The sequence below is a fragment of the Triturus cristatus genome, chromosome 3_1 (assembly GCF_964204655.1).
Source record: "Triturus cristatus chromosome 3_1, aTriCri1.1, whole genome shotgun sequence".
NCBI classification, from domain to species: domain Eukaryota; kingdom Metazoa; phylum Chordata; class Amphibia; order Caudata; family Salamandridae; genus Triturus; species Triturus cristatus.
Genome location: NC_140583.1, coordinates 738,855,469 through 738,872,571, shown reverse-complemented (window position 1 = coordinate 738,872,571; position 17,103 = coordinate 738,855,469). Strand labels below are relative to the sequence as shown.

At 43.6% G+C, this 17,103-nt stretch overlaps 1 protein-coding gene across 1 annotated transcript in view; it reads right to left on the bottom strand.

Annotated features, from left to right (window-relative positions):
• LOC146860897 (uncharacterized) overlaps nucleotides 1-17,103 on the bottom strand; it is a 1,545,865-nt gene that overhangs the window by 530,670 nt on the left and 998,092 nt on the right. Inside the window, exons 18-20 of the mRNA XM_085646178.1 lie at nucleotides 12,041-12,141; nucleotides 7,781-7,932; nucleotides 5,658-5,796 (exon numbers count right to left, since the gene is read on the bottom strand). Of these exons, the coding sequence (XP_085502304.1) occupies nucleotides 5,658-5,796; nucleotides 7,781-7,932; nucleotides 12,041-12,141 (392 nt within the window). The remainder of the gene's footprint in view (nucleotides 1-5,657; nucleotides 5,797-7,780; nucleotides 7,933-12,040; nucleotides 12,142-17,103) is intronic.

Here is a 17,103-nt window from a genome sequence, read left to right as displayed (position 1 = left end):
AACCAGCCCCCACCTCTGCAGAACTGGCACCCATCCTTCCAGCCTCCCGAGGAAATCACTGATTGCCCGTACGGCAAGTCTGACCCTGTGTACACTCTCCAAATTGTAACTGTCTTTGTGACTTTCCTACTGCCTCAGTCATTATCAGAGTCTCCTGGGCTTGTGCTTCCATCCGTATTTAAGATTAGTAAAAACACAAGTGGAGGAGCCCAAAGTTTTCCTTAGATGCGCACCACTGGTAAAATGAAAATTCCAGCACCCACAAAATTGCTGACGCCCACCACCCATAAGCACTGGCAGAAAATTAGCACTGGAGTCCCCCCTACCTAGCCCTAGGGCATTTGACCCCCAGAGTAATACAATGCTGCTGCTAAAATCAACTGCAGCTGGCTTTGTAGGTTAAGAAGTTACAATTTGTAACAAGCTATCATGAGTGACACAGTAGAAGTCAAGTATGTGTACTTGAATTAAGTAAAGTTAGGCATAATAAAAGCATCCTATTGGCACTGGATCACTGACACAATATTGATGCACACAATATCAATATAGAAAAAGTAGATAATTATTTCTCGTTAGCAAAAATATCGCCTTTCTATACTTAACAAAAAAATGCAAATATCAAGAACACAAGCATTGTTGTCAAAAATATTATTTTTTACTTCACATGAAAATAAAATTATTGGAAGCAAAATTATTGTTACCTTTAAATAAATGGATGATTTGTCAAAATTATCCCCTTAACACAATCTCGACTACAACAATATTGCCAAAATATTTTCATTCTCATTGCTAAATATAAAAATTACTTTTTATGTAAAAAAAATATTAAAATAAACAGTAAACAATATATATAAATATATTTTAAAAATATAGATATATTAACTTGACAAAATAATTATAATTCACCCCCCAAAAACATAACTAAATACATAACAATGTGAGCTAAAAAAATCTTTACATGAACTATAAACATTGATACAAAAATGTAAGAATATATATATAAATACATATATATATATACGTGCTTATCTGCTTGATACACTTGAGGTTGATGAGGGATATGACAACAAAGGTTTAAGAACTAAAAGTATTTGACTACATGCCGTTGATTTTTTGTAGTAATTTCATCTCCCAGCAAAAAAGGGGAGGCTAAGTTTGTGAATTTCCTTATATAAGTATCTTGCAGATTGCAGATTGGTTACATACTACAAAAATGCTTGAAGCTCACTAAGAGCCTCATATGCAAAGTGTTTTACCAGCCGCATATCCTCAGATTTGGTAAATCTGAGGGTTTGCGCCTGCTAAAACTCTTTTTGAAATGTACTAAACCTAAATAGTGAAGGGGAGAAGGTTTTCCAAATCATGAACCAGGTTTGGGATAAAATAATGAATTCCAATTTGGAAGAGGTGTGTTTAGGGCATCCCTTCTAAATACTGGTATGTATTAATGTTTGGTGACCGAAATCCAGTTTAAAACCCTTAATATATTGCCTCCAAATTAAGTAGTAACCTATTCACAAATTGGAAGGGATCTATTGGGCCACTGCCTAGTCCTCAAAAAGGTTTGTGTAAGCTTACATTTTTTTTTAAAACTCATTCAATTTTCCTTAAGGAAAATATTACTTCCTTTAAAAGCCATCGCATCGGTGGTCTGCTTCCTCAAGTATGCCACCATCCCTTTTTAAATGCTTGAAATGTTTGTTAGACTGCTATGCGTGATATTGAGTGTCTCTCTGTTTAAATTGACACACCTGTCCAGAGTTTAACAGACCTCTGGCACTTGTGGTTGGTCTTGAAGTAAACCTGTTGAAGCTTCAGACTAATGCCAGAAGCATGCTTGCAACTGCGTCTAAACGCAGCATGTGGGTGGTGGCAATGTGCTATCAGAAGGACAATACTTGCAATTTCTCTCTCTTTGGGCTAAAGCATGCATACACAAGTATTTGCAATTGCACATATGTGAGTGCCTGTACTATCATGTGTTAGTACATTAAACACAGACCTAATGCTTCTGCCAATTCCCTAATCATTTTTGGAGAGTTTTTTGTTTTTTGTTTGACACAAGCTCTGTTGGAATCTAAAGTTGTCAAGCCACACCTCAATAGCAGTAAATCGATTCCATGGTTTTCACACGAAATTCCCAAAGTGCTTACCTATTAAATTGTAATTTCACCTTTTACAGTCCTTATAAAAAATGGAATCATATTCTGCAAAATGTTTCATGCCTAGTATGTTCTAAGTGAAAATCTGAGGTAACTTTAAAATCTGTTTTTATATGTATGAGGGTTGCACAGTTTGACAAGTTAGACTTTGATGTCTGCTTTGTATCATAAGAAAAAAGGAAGAGTTATTCAGATCAAGTTTCAAGTTTATTGGCTGATCGAGCATAACATTTCTTTGTGAACACATGACAGCATGCATATAAAGTTCGTCATAAAACAATCAGTAGAAAAAATAAATAAAAATATGTAAGACCAGCTATTGCAATAAATAAATATTGAACACTTGGAACACTAATAGACAAGTGAAAAACGATCCCCGAGTACGTGCTGATCTTTGGTAGTTAAGCAAGCAATCTACGGGCCTTATTACAGAGGTCCATTGGACAGCCGCAGTCATGCTGGCGGTCTGTGGACTGCCAGACTGGCGGTCCAACTGTCATATTCAGACTATGGTGGTTGAACAGCCACAGAACCACTGCTGCCGCCAGGGATACGTGATCCCTGGCAGACTTGCAGTGGTGTGAGTGAGGCTGGTAATCTGCTGCTGGTGCTGCCCCACCAAGCATATTACTAGTTACCTTACCTCCACAGTTTTCGTGGTGGTGAGCCTACCATAAAAAGGGTGGCGGTGAGGAAACAAAGGGGGGTCCTAAGGGGCCCCCCATTGACTCAGGGTAATGGGGTGCATGCTGGGGGGTACCTGTTGCTCCCCTGTGTATGCATGCACCCAGTCCCTGCAGGGCATGGACTTGATAGTCCATGCCCTGCAAAATCTGCCTTTGATGCGCCCATTGCAGTGTCTTTTTCATAGGCACCGCTGTGGGACACCAAAGAACTGCCTGCCAGAGACTACAAAAGTCGTAATATGGTGGACGGTTTCGGTTTCTTATGGCTTTGGCGGTCTTGGAGAGGGGCAGTGGCCCCACTCCAAGACTTTCAAAGTCATAATATGGCCCTTTGTCTGATAGACCAGGTCACAAAGAAAAATCTGGATACAGCAATCCCTATTATACCTATAGAGTCACTTTTACAAATTCTAAGAACATTTATCAATTTCTCAAACCCAAAAAATGACATAAAGGTGCAATTTACCTGGCTCTAGGTGTGGCATATCTTGGGCAAAAAAATAGCTAGTTATCCTCAGTTTCATCACCGAGCATACATGACTGGCACAAAGTAGGCTCAGGAATTGAAGAACCCCAAGATGATTTATACACAGCAGGTGGCAAGATCCTGTACCCAAACTGCAAAAAAACGTGAGTGAGCATGTGCCAGTCGGGTGTAGTTTAGACATTCCTCAGCCTTTAGGCATTGACTTACACAATAAAATAAAAGCCCCATGAGGCTACCAATGGAACTAAAAAAAAATTCTAAGCAGCACACTCTCCCAATGTCTTAGTTTAACCATACTGACTGCAATGAACGGGATAGAGGGAGGATCTTCCCAAAGGGTAGCTAGGCCCAAGTTATGCAGTGATTTGTTTAACATGGGTCAGCCACTTGATCTATTTAGAACATTGTAGTTTAAAAATGTCTACGAGACACTCTCTAAAGGGTCGCAATTCTTAAGTAGCCCAAATGTGAACCTAGTGTCCCCTGCGTGCTTCAACCCCCTCCACGCACTTCACAAGACATTCAAGTGGATCCCCCTGGACTACAGGAAAACCGTCACCCACGCACTCATCACCAGCAAACTACACTATGGCAACACCCTCTATGCCAGAATCAACAAAAAACTACTGCACAAACTACAGACCATCCAGAATGTCACAGCCAGACTTATCCTCGATATCCCACAACACGACCACATCACTCAACCTCTCCGCGACCTCTACTGGCTCCCTGTTGAAAGACAAATAACCTTCAAACTGCTCACACACGCCTACAAAGCCCTCAACACCGGACCACAATACCTTAATGACTGAATCTCCTTCCCAGCCCCCAAGAGAAACCTCCGATCAGCCGACCTTACCTGAGCCACTGTCCTTCGTGTCTACAGGACCAGAGCAGATGGAAGATCATTCTCCAATCTCGCACCCAAGACCTGGAACGAACTCTCCCTTTACCTCCGAAAAAAGCCCGACACTGCATCAGTTCAGAAAGGACCTCAAGACCTGGCTCCTCGAATGACCCCAATAGAGCTGTTCACACCCCCCTGGTGCCTGGATACCCACACAGGTGAGTAGTGCACTTCACAAACCATGATTGATTGATTGATTGAGTGTAATGACCTTGAATGTTCTCAACGCAGAGACAGACTTAAGGCCCAGGTCCAAACTGAGGGGTGCTAAAGGGGTACCTCTCCCCAATCCTGTGAAGGCTCTAATGAATTTGTTCTCATTAGTGCCCAATGGACCTGTGTGATAAGAGCCCCATAATTCTACACCATAAAATGCAGTACCCCTTGGTTGTGCCTTGTAAATCTACACTGCACGAAGAATTGGGTACCATGATGACTTTTTGGCAAGACTATGAATTTCCCCAGCTCCGTGGGTTAACAAATGTGAAATCTGTAGGGCCCATGATTTTGAATCAGTTAAATGGATCTCCAAATACCCATATTCCTCTACCCTTTCTAATAGCCTCTTCCCAAGTTTATAGTGCCCTTGCCCTCTTCTCCTTACAGTAAGTCATCTGCTTTGTTTTTGAAGCTTTAATTTCCAGGCCTTACAGGGAATAAAAAACTATAAATCTATCCACAATGGTATGTAAGCCAACCCTAGTTCTGGCCAGCAGAAGAATATCTCAAGCAAAAAAAATTATCTGAAATTTCTGACCCAATCTCATTGAGGAAACATCGTCACAATTAGTCAAAAACTTGACACAGTTTTTAATATGTAAAAGTAAAAGAAAAAGTGTGGGAGCCAGAACAAAGCCCAGAAAAACACCCTTGTCAATACCAATCTCCTAGGTTAATTCACTATTTACACCACACGGGACCCCTGCAAAGGTTTCCTCACGGAGCCGCACAATAATGTTTAACAAATTACTAGGAATGTGCATCCCAGATAATACCTCCCAAAGTTTCTTTCTCGGAACCAGGTAAAAAGCGGCAGAAAGATCCATTAATGCAACAAAAAGAACACCCCCTCCAACATCAGCAGTCTTCCACTGACCCAGTAGTAAGCAGAAGACCTGGTCAATTGAACTAGTCTTGGATCTAAATCCTGCCTTGAGGTTGAAGAGAATATGCTTTTCATTGATCCAATCAAATAGTCTCTCCAGAACTTGATTGCAATTTGTTCGCAAGTTGTCCAGGAGACTAGCTGAACTATAATTGGATGGAATGTTCGAGTTTCAAGCAGCGGGCATTGCCGCCCCTGCTTCAATTTCAATTGAATCAATATTGATATAAGGAACCCAAAGGTTCAGATTTGAAAAAAGCATTTTACAGCAGGCCATGTAAGTGCTTGGGGGGAGTTTATTGATGGGTACCTGAGTCAAGATGTAATCACATTCACTGGTGAAGTCAAAACGTGCGCCATCAAAGCTTCTGAAGTGTCCATTGCCGTAGACATTGCAGGTCATGGGGCAGGAGTTATTTGTGCAGCTCCAGGTTCTGTTGATGCAGGTGCTGGATGAAAAAAGATTACAAGCACATGAGACGTGTACTTAGACATTTAGCTTAACCAGTCACAGGGTCAGATAAGGCTGCCCAGTCTTCGGAATGGCACTGAATATTGTGTGACATATTGCTCAAGGTTGTCTGTTGCTCTGTTTCATTAGTTGGTTTGCATATCTACTGCACTGAAGCTACAACAAAGACGTGATAATACCCATTCACTTCCACTAATTTTTTGCTATTCCTTTTACAATAACCATCACCTATTTACCAATTAAACCTCTACAAGGACCCAAAATCTATATGCATTAACAAAACGATTTCTTAGGTTAAGTTACGCATACCAGTAACAAATCAATACCAGTAGTTTGGGGGTTTAAATTCAGCAAATTAGTTGTGAATAGCAGTACTTTGAAAACAATATGTTGTACGCTTTCTGTACCAGCAAAGATCAGAGCCTCAATCGTCAGGCTGACGTCAACACTACTTAGCAGGTGGCAATCCAACCATTAGAATTGATCAAGGTGGACTTCAGGCCAGCCAGTGGTTGACCTGATCTGAGGGGACACCATGAATAACATGCAGGACTTCAGGTGAAGACTAAAACGCACTGGAAGAGCATTAGCCAGTCTCAATGATGAAACAGAAAGTTGGTTCAGGCTCCAAATTGAGCTCCTTGGTACAGCTATGAATTCTCAGTTTTTATGAAACATGTTATGTCTCAGGTACAGGAGTGAACTTTCTGTCTGTCTACCAAGAAACGGAGTGCAAAGAATATTTCTCTCTTCTGGTCTGCATAAATAGGTATTTGTGCAACTATGTTTGGAGCCCCACAAGAATTGGACTGACAATAGTTTATAATGGCATCTACATTAACTAGTTATGGTGGGTGAGAGAAATGTGTAGGGATTTTACATCTCGACTTTGGGCATTAGAGTTTGGCGGAGAGGGTACTCACTTGCAATGTAATACCCTGCCTGCCAAAATCTTGGTCTGCCTGCCTCATTTAGAGACCTTGGGGCCACAAGCTTTCTGTCTACAAAGACGACAGAAAACTTCATCAGATGACCAGATGAACTAGGGAAGAGGAAGGACTTCAGACCACTGCCCTATTCATGGTAGAGGGTTTAATATTCATTTTTCTGTCCCTCACTGTGAGCTAAAACCTGGCAGTGAGGGACAGGAAAAACAATGAACCTCAGACCCTGGGAAAAACTCGCAGGGTGTAACAATGATTGGTTGTTTGTTCTTTAGAATCAAACTCCCACTTTTTAAGATTCTTTCTGGAAAAAAAACACTATTTAGAAGATTTTATGAATGCCAGTTAAAACTGATGGCTGCCATCCACCAAACCTCTTATACCTTGAAGGGAACCTCTGTGATGGCTGTTCCTTTTAAGAAACCGAGATGACCTGTCTGATAGGGGAGCATCTCTAAGTTTTTCAGATGGTAGGAGGACAACATTACCTCTGCCACCTTGATGAACAGAGTACCATCTGCCATGGCCTAAATCAGGCCTTTTGTCTCTCCATGGATCCCCTAGCACATGTGCTACTGACATATACCTTGTGACCTTTCATTTTCTTCTAATTTGTCTTAATCTAGGCTTCTTAAAATTACTAGAACTAACTGACTTGGGTACAAAAACTCATGTTTTCTCTGAAGTCAAAGACACTTATTGCATAGACAGTAGTTCAAGATATCAGTCACAAGGGTACCTTCTCATTCCAAAAGACTCTTGGACCATGCAAGTTCACAATCTTCAAAAATTGAAATCATCATCTCAAGCAACAGGCTCTAGTCATATTGCCCTTATACAACCAAATTCAGCCCTGTCCTCGTTTTCTTCTAGCACATATTATATTAAATAAGTCAAAATCAAATATCCTGGATGAGTTTGTGTCACAATTTGTTTTTGGACACAAAGTAAAATGCCATGCTTTGATGAAAAAATAGATATTATATAAAATCAGGCAAATTATTCCTAGGGTCATACCAGGTATTGCAGAGAATACTCAGAACATGCCCAGAGTTGTAGAATGATTCTCCATACACACATGGACACTCGACCTCAGGGATGCAGCCACCCTGGTCATCAGATACAAGTCCGTCTGGGCATACACATCCAGAGATGCATTCTTCGTTGTACTAGGAGCAGTGAAAACACAAAAATGCAAAGTTACTAAGGTATGCAAGGCACTCCTTTATCCGCAGCATATTCAAAGGGCACAGCTCAGCCAGTGAGATCTGAGGGGTGTGAATCACAAAATTCCCACCTAAATAGGCAGTGGGTTGCAGGGAGGATGGAAGAGATGACCAAGGCTCAGGATGGGCTGTTTCCATAAGGAACAGGGTCAGTACTGATTAACATTAGGAGGGAATCTGTCTAAAGTGGCACTGTGGGTTAAAAACAATGGGTTTGAATGCTCTGTGAGCGATTGTCACTGGTCAGACCATTTTCAAGCATTCATCCTATCACCTTTTAGGTGTTTGATTGCCAGTAGTGTGCCCGGAAACTTTAGACTGGTGCAGCTTTCCAAGCATATTACTGCCAATGTCTATGAATTCCAACAAATACTAAATTTACACCCATTCAAGGAGTACCTCTATGGGTACAGATTAACTACTTTTTTGGTAATCTGGTCAGTATATCTATTGCAGATCCTGAACCAAAGTACCCACTTAGTGAAATGAGAACGAGAAAACCCCCTCCTAGATATAGCAGTACCGACTTAGGGCCTAGAGACCCAACTACCAAAGCAAGAATGCATTTGAGGGGGGACACACACCCAAATAACCTACTGGATCTACGCCCTGTCCGTCATAGCTTGGTCTGGTAGTTCACCCTGGGAACCCATAACTACAGTCACATACAACACAACGAATGGCCTGAAGTCCCAGCCCTGGGGTCACTTATAGTAAATGTATTTTCACTACATGCACTCGTCTTCATCTCTACTACAAGAAACCTTGTAGCACAAATTAAGAGTTGTCAAATCAGTGCATGTGGGTATGGCTCCATATTTCTAGTCTTCGCCTCCTACAAATTATTTTGTCAAGGGACTGACAGCCTCATATACTAAGCCCAAGTCTGAAATAGAGCACGGCACACAGGCAAATTAATTGAAAAATCCATGCATGAGCTGAGCCGTGAAAACATTTTGCATGTACATCGTGCAACAAACATAATGGAAAGATATGATACAATCTCTTTAATATGCAAAAAAGCGTATATATTTAAAATGCTGATACATTTCACCTTAGTACAGCAGAGTATCTCACTGCATTCATACATTTAATATAAGTGATAGTTCTTAGAAACATTTATGGCTACGCCTACGACAATGTCATTAGTGAACTAAGAGACAAGTCTGTAGTAGTGTAAACCCAAAATGAGGCCTAGCTTCTTGTTAAAGTTGGAACAATGTTTTAGTCTATTAAAACAAATATTAGAGGTGCTTGTACATCGCACATCCTAAACTCAAGTATTAGATGTGTGCCAATATGTGATGATAAAAAAGAAACTGCGTAAACAAATATTTGCCGAGGATCACACAATTTCTATTAGCAAGGAAGATGGTACTAGTTCTAGGTGATCTGGTTTCCACATTTTGAAATTCATCCTAGATGGGTATCTCTGTCTCTTTCGCTCTCTCACTCTCTCTCGTTTGCATCAAACGTCACTGTTTGTCTTTTATTCTTGGTTCTCAACAAGAAAATCTGACAGAGATAGTAGACCCGACTCTGGGCCCCCAGACCCAACTACCAAACCGCAAACGCATTTATTTGAAATAACCACATCCTCTCCCCCACTGAACACCATACTGCCCCACTGAGAGAAACTCGCACTGCCTTCAGCTACAACCTAATTGTGCCCGCTATAAACACTTGTATGTGGCTCAATTCAAATTATGCACTTGATAAGAGTAACATGCTGCCTAAAAAAAAAAAAGTAAAAGCAAGCACTCATAGGGAATGCAAGATTAAGTAAAGCATGTGCAATGTAAGCAGAAACAACACGGTTACCTTATCGATCTCTCACTCACTATTCAGAAATCAGCGAGTGGTTTTACCTGAAAAGTTAAGGACATGACTAGAGGGCCCTGAAGGGAACCGTTTCAATGTCCATTGCTTATATCCTTAATAAAGGTAAGCAGTATGGTTTAAAAAGACCACATCCATAAACACAGAGCCATGGTACACATTTTGTTTTCCAATCCACCCATCAACCAGGTATTGCAGTACCTCCAGGAATGGCACATGTTCCCACCTGGGAACAACAATGCTGTTCAAAGAAAGACGAGAAAATAAAAGTAGCCCTTCACTGGCAAACTCTGTAAAGTGAGGCTGATGTATTTGGATGTGAATAAAACCAATCTGGCAACTTTGCAACCACTCTGTCTTGCTTTATTTAGTTATGTATTTATTTCTCATATTTTAAACCTTCTATTTCTCTCCATCCCGCTGCACTTTGGAATAGAAAAATGTCAGAAAAAGGGCATTTCCCGCAAGAGTGTTTTTCTTTTTTGGATCCATTTCACAGGGAAGCAACTAAATGAAAGAAGGAAAGAGAGGTTGTGAATCGTTTCTTCAAGCTACGGTTTTCAGTAAGTGAGGACCAAGACAGAAAGAGAAGGGATAATAGGAAGAGGGGGGGGGGCAGCTGCCAGCACAGAAAAGAAGAGGACATTGCCCGAGTGCTATTCATTCTCTGCCCGTCCACGAAAGCAAGCCGAGTCTTATCGGAATGCCTTTGTCCGCCCCCAAAATAGTGCCGTCTGGGGCGGACCGCCCCCACCGCCCCCCCCCCCAGCTACGCCACTGTTGAAATGTACACGCAAAATACATTTGTGAGTGAAATAGGCACTGATGCTATGCTTTGATATTGAAATAGTAACAAAGTCTGAATGACATTAATGTATAACTGCTATATCAGATGTAAATTACTATGATGCATAGATATGGATGGGGCAAATGCCGTCTGTTAATACATTGGTACATTGCCCTGATAAATATGGTTTTTGTTGTTGCCAACTGATTCTGCAAGTGCTGAATATGTTTGTAATTGGGGTTACATATATAAAACTCAATACAAATATTAAACAAAAAAAATTACTAGTGGTAGGTACCTGCTAACCCCTACTATTAAGCCACCTTCCAACACTTTCCCCTTTCCTTGCCTCTCTTTATCCTAGACTGTTCTTATGCTTGTAGAGCTAGAGAGCAACAGAGACTCCCATCTTCATCCCTGCTGCAGATATTTCCTGCACTGGTTCTTATTCAGAGTGTTCGTCAATGAAGATTCAGCCTCAGGTGTTCATAGCAGAGACCCGTAAGAACGATTCCGATGTAATCCACATATGTGCCAAATATGTATACAACATTACACCACAAAATATGGACCGCAGTATGATGGATCAGTCTATGTTTTCCAGTATGGTGCAGCAAACAAAGACCCTGGGTTTTCAGTGAGCTTTGGTTAATTTGTATGTTGCATAAAGACTTCTATATTTGGTCATGATTTGTCTTTTTTCACAGAGAAATATTGCTAGAAAGAAGAAGTGAAAGGGGATGTCAAGCACAGCGTGTGTTTTCTATACAAGTCACCACACATCAAACCTCGTAGGTGCACCTACCATGAGCCACTTTGGATGAGCCTCGTTCAACCATTGCCTTGGACTATTTCATTCATTTGGATGAAGAACATGTTACAAAATTAAGAAAGACCAGCATCACCATTGCAAAGTAAAAAAATATTGACTTTGCCAATGCTTTCTAATTATAGGGGCTATTTTTAGCAAAGTATATTGTAGGCAGCCAAACTTACAGGCTAACCTGAAGTGGTATGACAGGATGCAAGTCACGACAAGAAAAAAACGAAAGGAAAAGATACCACAACATGCCTTATGTAGGGCAATGTAAGAGGTTAAATTGTAGGGGAGATGACGCAGAGGAGGTTATCTGTGAGTGGCATGAAGATGGTAAGTCGTATTTTCTGGAATGAAGAAGGGAGACGGCTAGTTAGCTATTTGGGGGCAGATCATTCAAGCCACAACATATTCGGGAATTAAGTCCTTTGTGTTTAGCTAGATTAACATTGTTGATGACGGAGAACCGTTTAATTGTTCAATGTACGTAGTTAGAGTCAGGATAGTTGTGTGTACCATAATCATTCAAAATAAATATAAATACGGCAAAGTTTGTGTAGCAAACAAAACATGCAAACGTAACAGCTAGTAAGTCAAGAACCCCTTACACATTCCATGTCCTGGGTCTTGCAGCTCTTCTGACATTCAGATCCTACTGCATTCGGGCCAGTCGGCAAACATTCCACATAGTACATGGGCGCAGGGCATTCTGGAATAGAGACATGGAAATAAAGTAAGTTACTTTGGAAATTAAGTTATGCAACAGGCTCTCATAATAATCATCTTTTTTCACAGCAAAACAGATTGTACCATTTGACACAGACTAAACAAGCCTGCACAACATTGTTTTCATTTTATTTACTTTCCAGAAAGTTGTGTCAAAAGTAGTCCAAAACAGCACTAAGGGGGGTGCATGGCCAAGTAAGATGGCTGAGCGGACGTGAGCCGCCTCAGCTCCGGACCCCGACGACTGCCACTCGCTGTTTTCACCACATACAGAGAGCAGCAGATCGATTGCCCACACTTAGCAGTATTTTGGAGGTGCGGGAGCCTCACACCGGGCTCTGAAGTTGAGCGACAGACGCGCCCACGGGACACAGGTCTGCCGTACCCGAATGCCGAGGCCCCTCTCAAAATGGCGTAGGGTCGACCACAGCGCTGGCTTGAGGGGCAATCAGTGTGACCTGCGGACCTCAGACGGGACTGGCGCAGACCATCAATGGTGGCCAAAGCATATAGCCGACATGGTGGGGCAGGAGCATAGTGGTGGCGCCTACCTCACGCCAGAATGGAGCTGCGGGGGCCTCTTGCCGCGTCGGACCGATGAATACTGATGTGGTGCGGTGAGGGCCTGGTCGCAGCACTGAAGGTATTGTGAGCGACTGGCGGCGGTGGTGGGCGCTCCCCTACCATCCTCATGGATCTCCCTGGTCGGGTCAGTCTCCTCCCGATTCGCCATCTGCAGCACCCTTAAGGGCCGGAAAGAGCTTCACCCCTCAGGCCCTGCCTGACTTCAAAAGGGCACCCACGCTGACTCGCTGATGCACACAACCGAGGAGCGCTCCTGGCCGCGGCTGTGATTACTGGATGGAAGGTGGTGAGTGAAGCCTCCTCCCTCTGCATGTCCTGACATGCCTAAGGTGGTCCTTCCCGGGGCTCCCAACCACTCACTATCATTTGCCACGTGGTGCCTGACTTCAAGATGGCTGACCGTCCATGCTGCTTAGCAGAGGCCTGACCTCAACGCAGAGACTCCCCATGTGCAAGACCTGTTCTCACTTCGCTCCCTGGGGTTGGTTCTGGATGCCTGTACCTGCGCTGCGCTTGGCGCTGTCCCTATGCCACCTAAGAAAACCACGAACAAAGTCTCCCGCTACTTTGCTGTACCAGAAAAGGGCTCCCTACCCACAGAGATTGAACAAGCGAAAAGCATGAAGCTTACCCGCAACGACCTGGTGGCCACCCTCCGGGACTTCAAAGCTGAGCTGTGCCTGGAAATAAAACAAGACCTGAGGACCTCCATGGACCAACTTAAGGTTGACCTCACTGAAAAAATGGCGTCTCTTTGGCAAGACGTGGACGCTGTCGGCACCAGTGTATTGGAGGTGGAGGAGCAGATGCAAGAACCGAAGGTACGCTCCACAAGCTACAGGAATCCCAGCAAGTTCTCCAGGCCCAGCTCCAGCAGGCGATCCTCAAAGAAGAAGATTTGGAGAACAGATCCCGAAGGGAGAACATTCACATCCGGGACCTGGCAGAAGGCGCGGAAGGACCAGACCTGGAGGCATTCATGTTGTTCCTCTCCGCGGAGCTCCTAGCCACTCACCAGATGAAGATTAAAATAGACCGAGTCCACAGGGTGGGGACCCCACAGTCTGGAGATCGTAAACAGACACGGGACATCTTGGTCATGCTGCATTCTTTTAAAACAAAGGAGGCCATCCTGACTGCAGCGAGGAAGAAAGAAAAAGCGCCCTTCCATGGCTACAAGTGCGCCCTTTTCCAAGACCTAGCACCCTCCACCTTGGCGTGTCGACAGCTGCTGAGACCTGTTACCACCAAGCTACGAGAGGAAAGCATATGCTACCGTTGGACGTTCCCTTTTGGGTTTGCTTTTGACTGTAAGAATAAGGCGCACCATGTGTCTGATCTGACAGAGGGTCTCTGCGTCTTGGGCCTCCCACCTCCAGAAAATGAGGGCACCGCAGGATCCCTCACCGATCCAGAACAACCTCGGGGAGGCTCCCGACCCTGGCGCACGGTTTCGAAGCCGCAACAAATTACCAGATAGTCATACTTGGCGGGACACTCTCGAAACTTGATTCAGCCATAGTGGTCCCGGGGCTGAGAGAACACCCGTTGGGATGTGATCCACTGGACCCCGGAGGAGTCTAGGTGCACATGCCTCTTGGAGTGGATGAAGAACCACCGCAGCTGCTCATCAGTGACACTGAGGTTTTTGTTTTTCTTCCTCATTTTGAACTGCTGTCTAACTTCTTAATACACGGCAGTTGGGGGGTACAAGCCTTGTCCGTATCACCCAGAATTCTTCTATACTATTTGGAAGAATTTCAAGCCGAAAGCCCGTTGGCCGCACGGCTCACCTTGTTTGGGGTTTGTTGGGGGTTTTGTTTGGGGGAAAGGGGGGAAGGCTTCCTGGTGTTGGTGTAGAGGCTTCAAGGGTTCTAAACTTTTACAGCAACATGCCACGCGAGAGGTGGAGGTACATTGTGATACGCAGGTTTCGGGGGGTACTCGGCTTGGATGACAGAGATGGCGGCTGCTACACCCGCAGGGAGGTAGGGATTTGCAAAGGGAGGGGGGGGAGGTATAGTATATCAACGGTCTCCATAGCGTCCTGGAATGTTAAGGGTCTAAACTCACCTCAAAAATGCCAAAGAATCTGAAAGTATCTTACGGACTGTCGATTTGAGGTAGTAGCTCTCCAGGAGACTCACCTCAAAAAGGCTGAGGTCACTAGGCTTCGCCATAGAACATACCCCTTAATCTATACGTCCTCCGCTGGCAGTAAACACAATGGAGTGGCCTTGCTCTTTCATAGTTCCTCCAAGTTTCAACCTGAAGCCACCAAGATGGATCGGGAGGGGAGAATCATAATGGTCAGGGGGAAACTACGGGGCACTCTCTGCACATTTCTTTCCTTCTATGCACCCAACTCAGGTCATACAACATTCCTATCCAATGCACTGGACTTGATCAGTGGCTTTGTGGAAGGGCCGGTGATTCTACTAAGAGACTTCAATCTGACTTGGCACGACTCCTTGTACAGTTCACACTCACAGAGGGCGACTGCCAACAGTTTCTCCAAAGGGGTCAAAAGGAAAATACACTCCCTGGGCTTATGTGATGCATGGAGGACTTTACATCCCACAACCAAAGATTATAAATATTTCTCGCATGTACACCAGATCTATTCCAGGATTGATTATATCTTCATTAGCTAGGCACTAGTGGGACCTCTGCAGGCCATGCAGATATTGCTGATTTCTGTTTCAGACCACAGCCTTGTTTTGATAAGTCTGGCCTGGCCTGGACCGAGATCTGGCACCTCGAGGTGGTACTTCCCGGCAGCGATTACAAGAGACAAAACCCTTCGCGAGAAACTGGCCCACCCGGGGGCCTCAATTAAATGAAGCGCGGGAGGCCGCTTCATTTTTTTTCTAAAAGTTCAGTGGGATTCGCGACCCCAGCGCGAATTTCGCTGAATTTCTTTTTTAAAAAAATGCTTTTTTTGGCCCTGGGGGTTCTTCTGGAACCCCCTGAGCAGGCCTGGGGGGTAAGAGTGTTTCTACCCTGCCCCCTTTTCTTTTTTTTCACCTTGGTTTTACTGTTTTCTTGTAACTCGGTTCTAACCAACGTGTGGGTCTGCAGGAGCCAGAGTCAAAATTTGTTAGTTGGGTGCATGATTAGCCCAGGTGCTAAGGAGAGCAGGGTATGGATCAAGAGCAGAGAAAATTAAGAGCCTCATCTACATGCATTATGTGTGTGTGTATCTGTTTGACACTGTGTCCCAGTTTTGTTTCCTGGAAGCCATATATCTATGCTTGCCCTCATCATAATAGTTTTTATCTCTGGCACAATTGTCACTGTTCATTGCGTAGTAGAGCCAACACATACTAATGGTTATCCTTGACTATTTTGGGCCTGTTTGGTTTCGTTGTGTAATTCTGAAGGCCATCATTGACATATTAAGAGTCTGACTGGCCTCCTTTCAGCCATCCCTTACAGGGTGGTGACCGCTCCTTGCATAATAATTGTTATGGATGATATAGAAGGAGTTTGGAGGCCCTGTAATAAAGGTGAATGTCTCCATGCCCATAACATCATCATAGGTTGGTTGGCAGCACTTGTTGAGAGCTATGTGAGTAGGCATCCGGCTCATAGGAAGTTCGAGTCAGACTAGTGAGGGTCCTACGCAGGAGGCAGGAATATCCAGAAGTATATTTAATAGGATGAAGAGTAAGCAACATAGATTCATCATCTTTGAACAATGCTACCCTTTTCAGAATATGTAGTGGGTAGTATAGAAGTCCTGTTTCATGCGAGCTAATAGCAGGGGCAAGGGGAGGGACCAGGTCAGCTCGGTGATCAACAAAATGCGGATGTCTAACTACTGGAAGCTGAGTCAATGGATGGGGGTCATCGATTGTCACCCAGGCCCCCTGTAGGAGGAACTAAAAGCGATGTTGTCCCGTTCGATTTCAGGTCTCATGCCTCTTTGACATCATAATTTATAAACAGATTTCCTCAACATTTTGATGTATTCTTAAATGGATAAATATGAATGTTGGAATAGTAATGAGGTAAAGGTCGACCAACCAGTGGAGCCCAGAGACTTCATTCTATTGAGTTTCCCATTTTTCCCACTTTTATTCATACCAGATTTTTTTATTAGGATTAGTCCCAATACTATCAGTGCTTCCACCTAGTCATCAGTCTCAGCACTCCCCGTTCCACAGCAGAACGTGAAGAACCTCATAATGAAGCATCCACCAAGGGGTCACCCTGGTGAGTGAGGGTTATTTAAAGAAATTTCCCTACCTTCCACAGATATCCGTAGGGTAAGAAGAAAGAACAAAAGTGTCTTATAGACAGAGTGACTCACATTTGCAAGGTCACATATCTTGCATTGCCATAAATCATTGAAAAA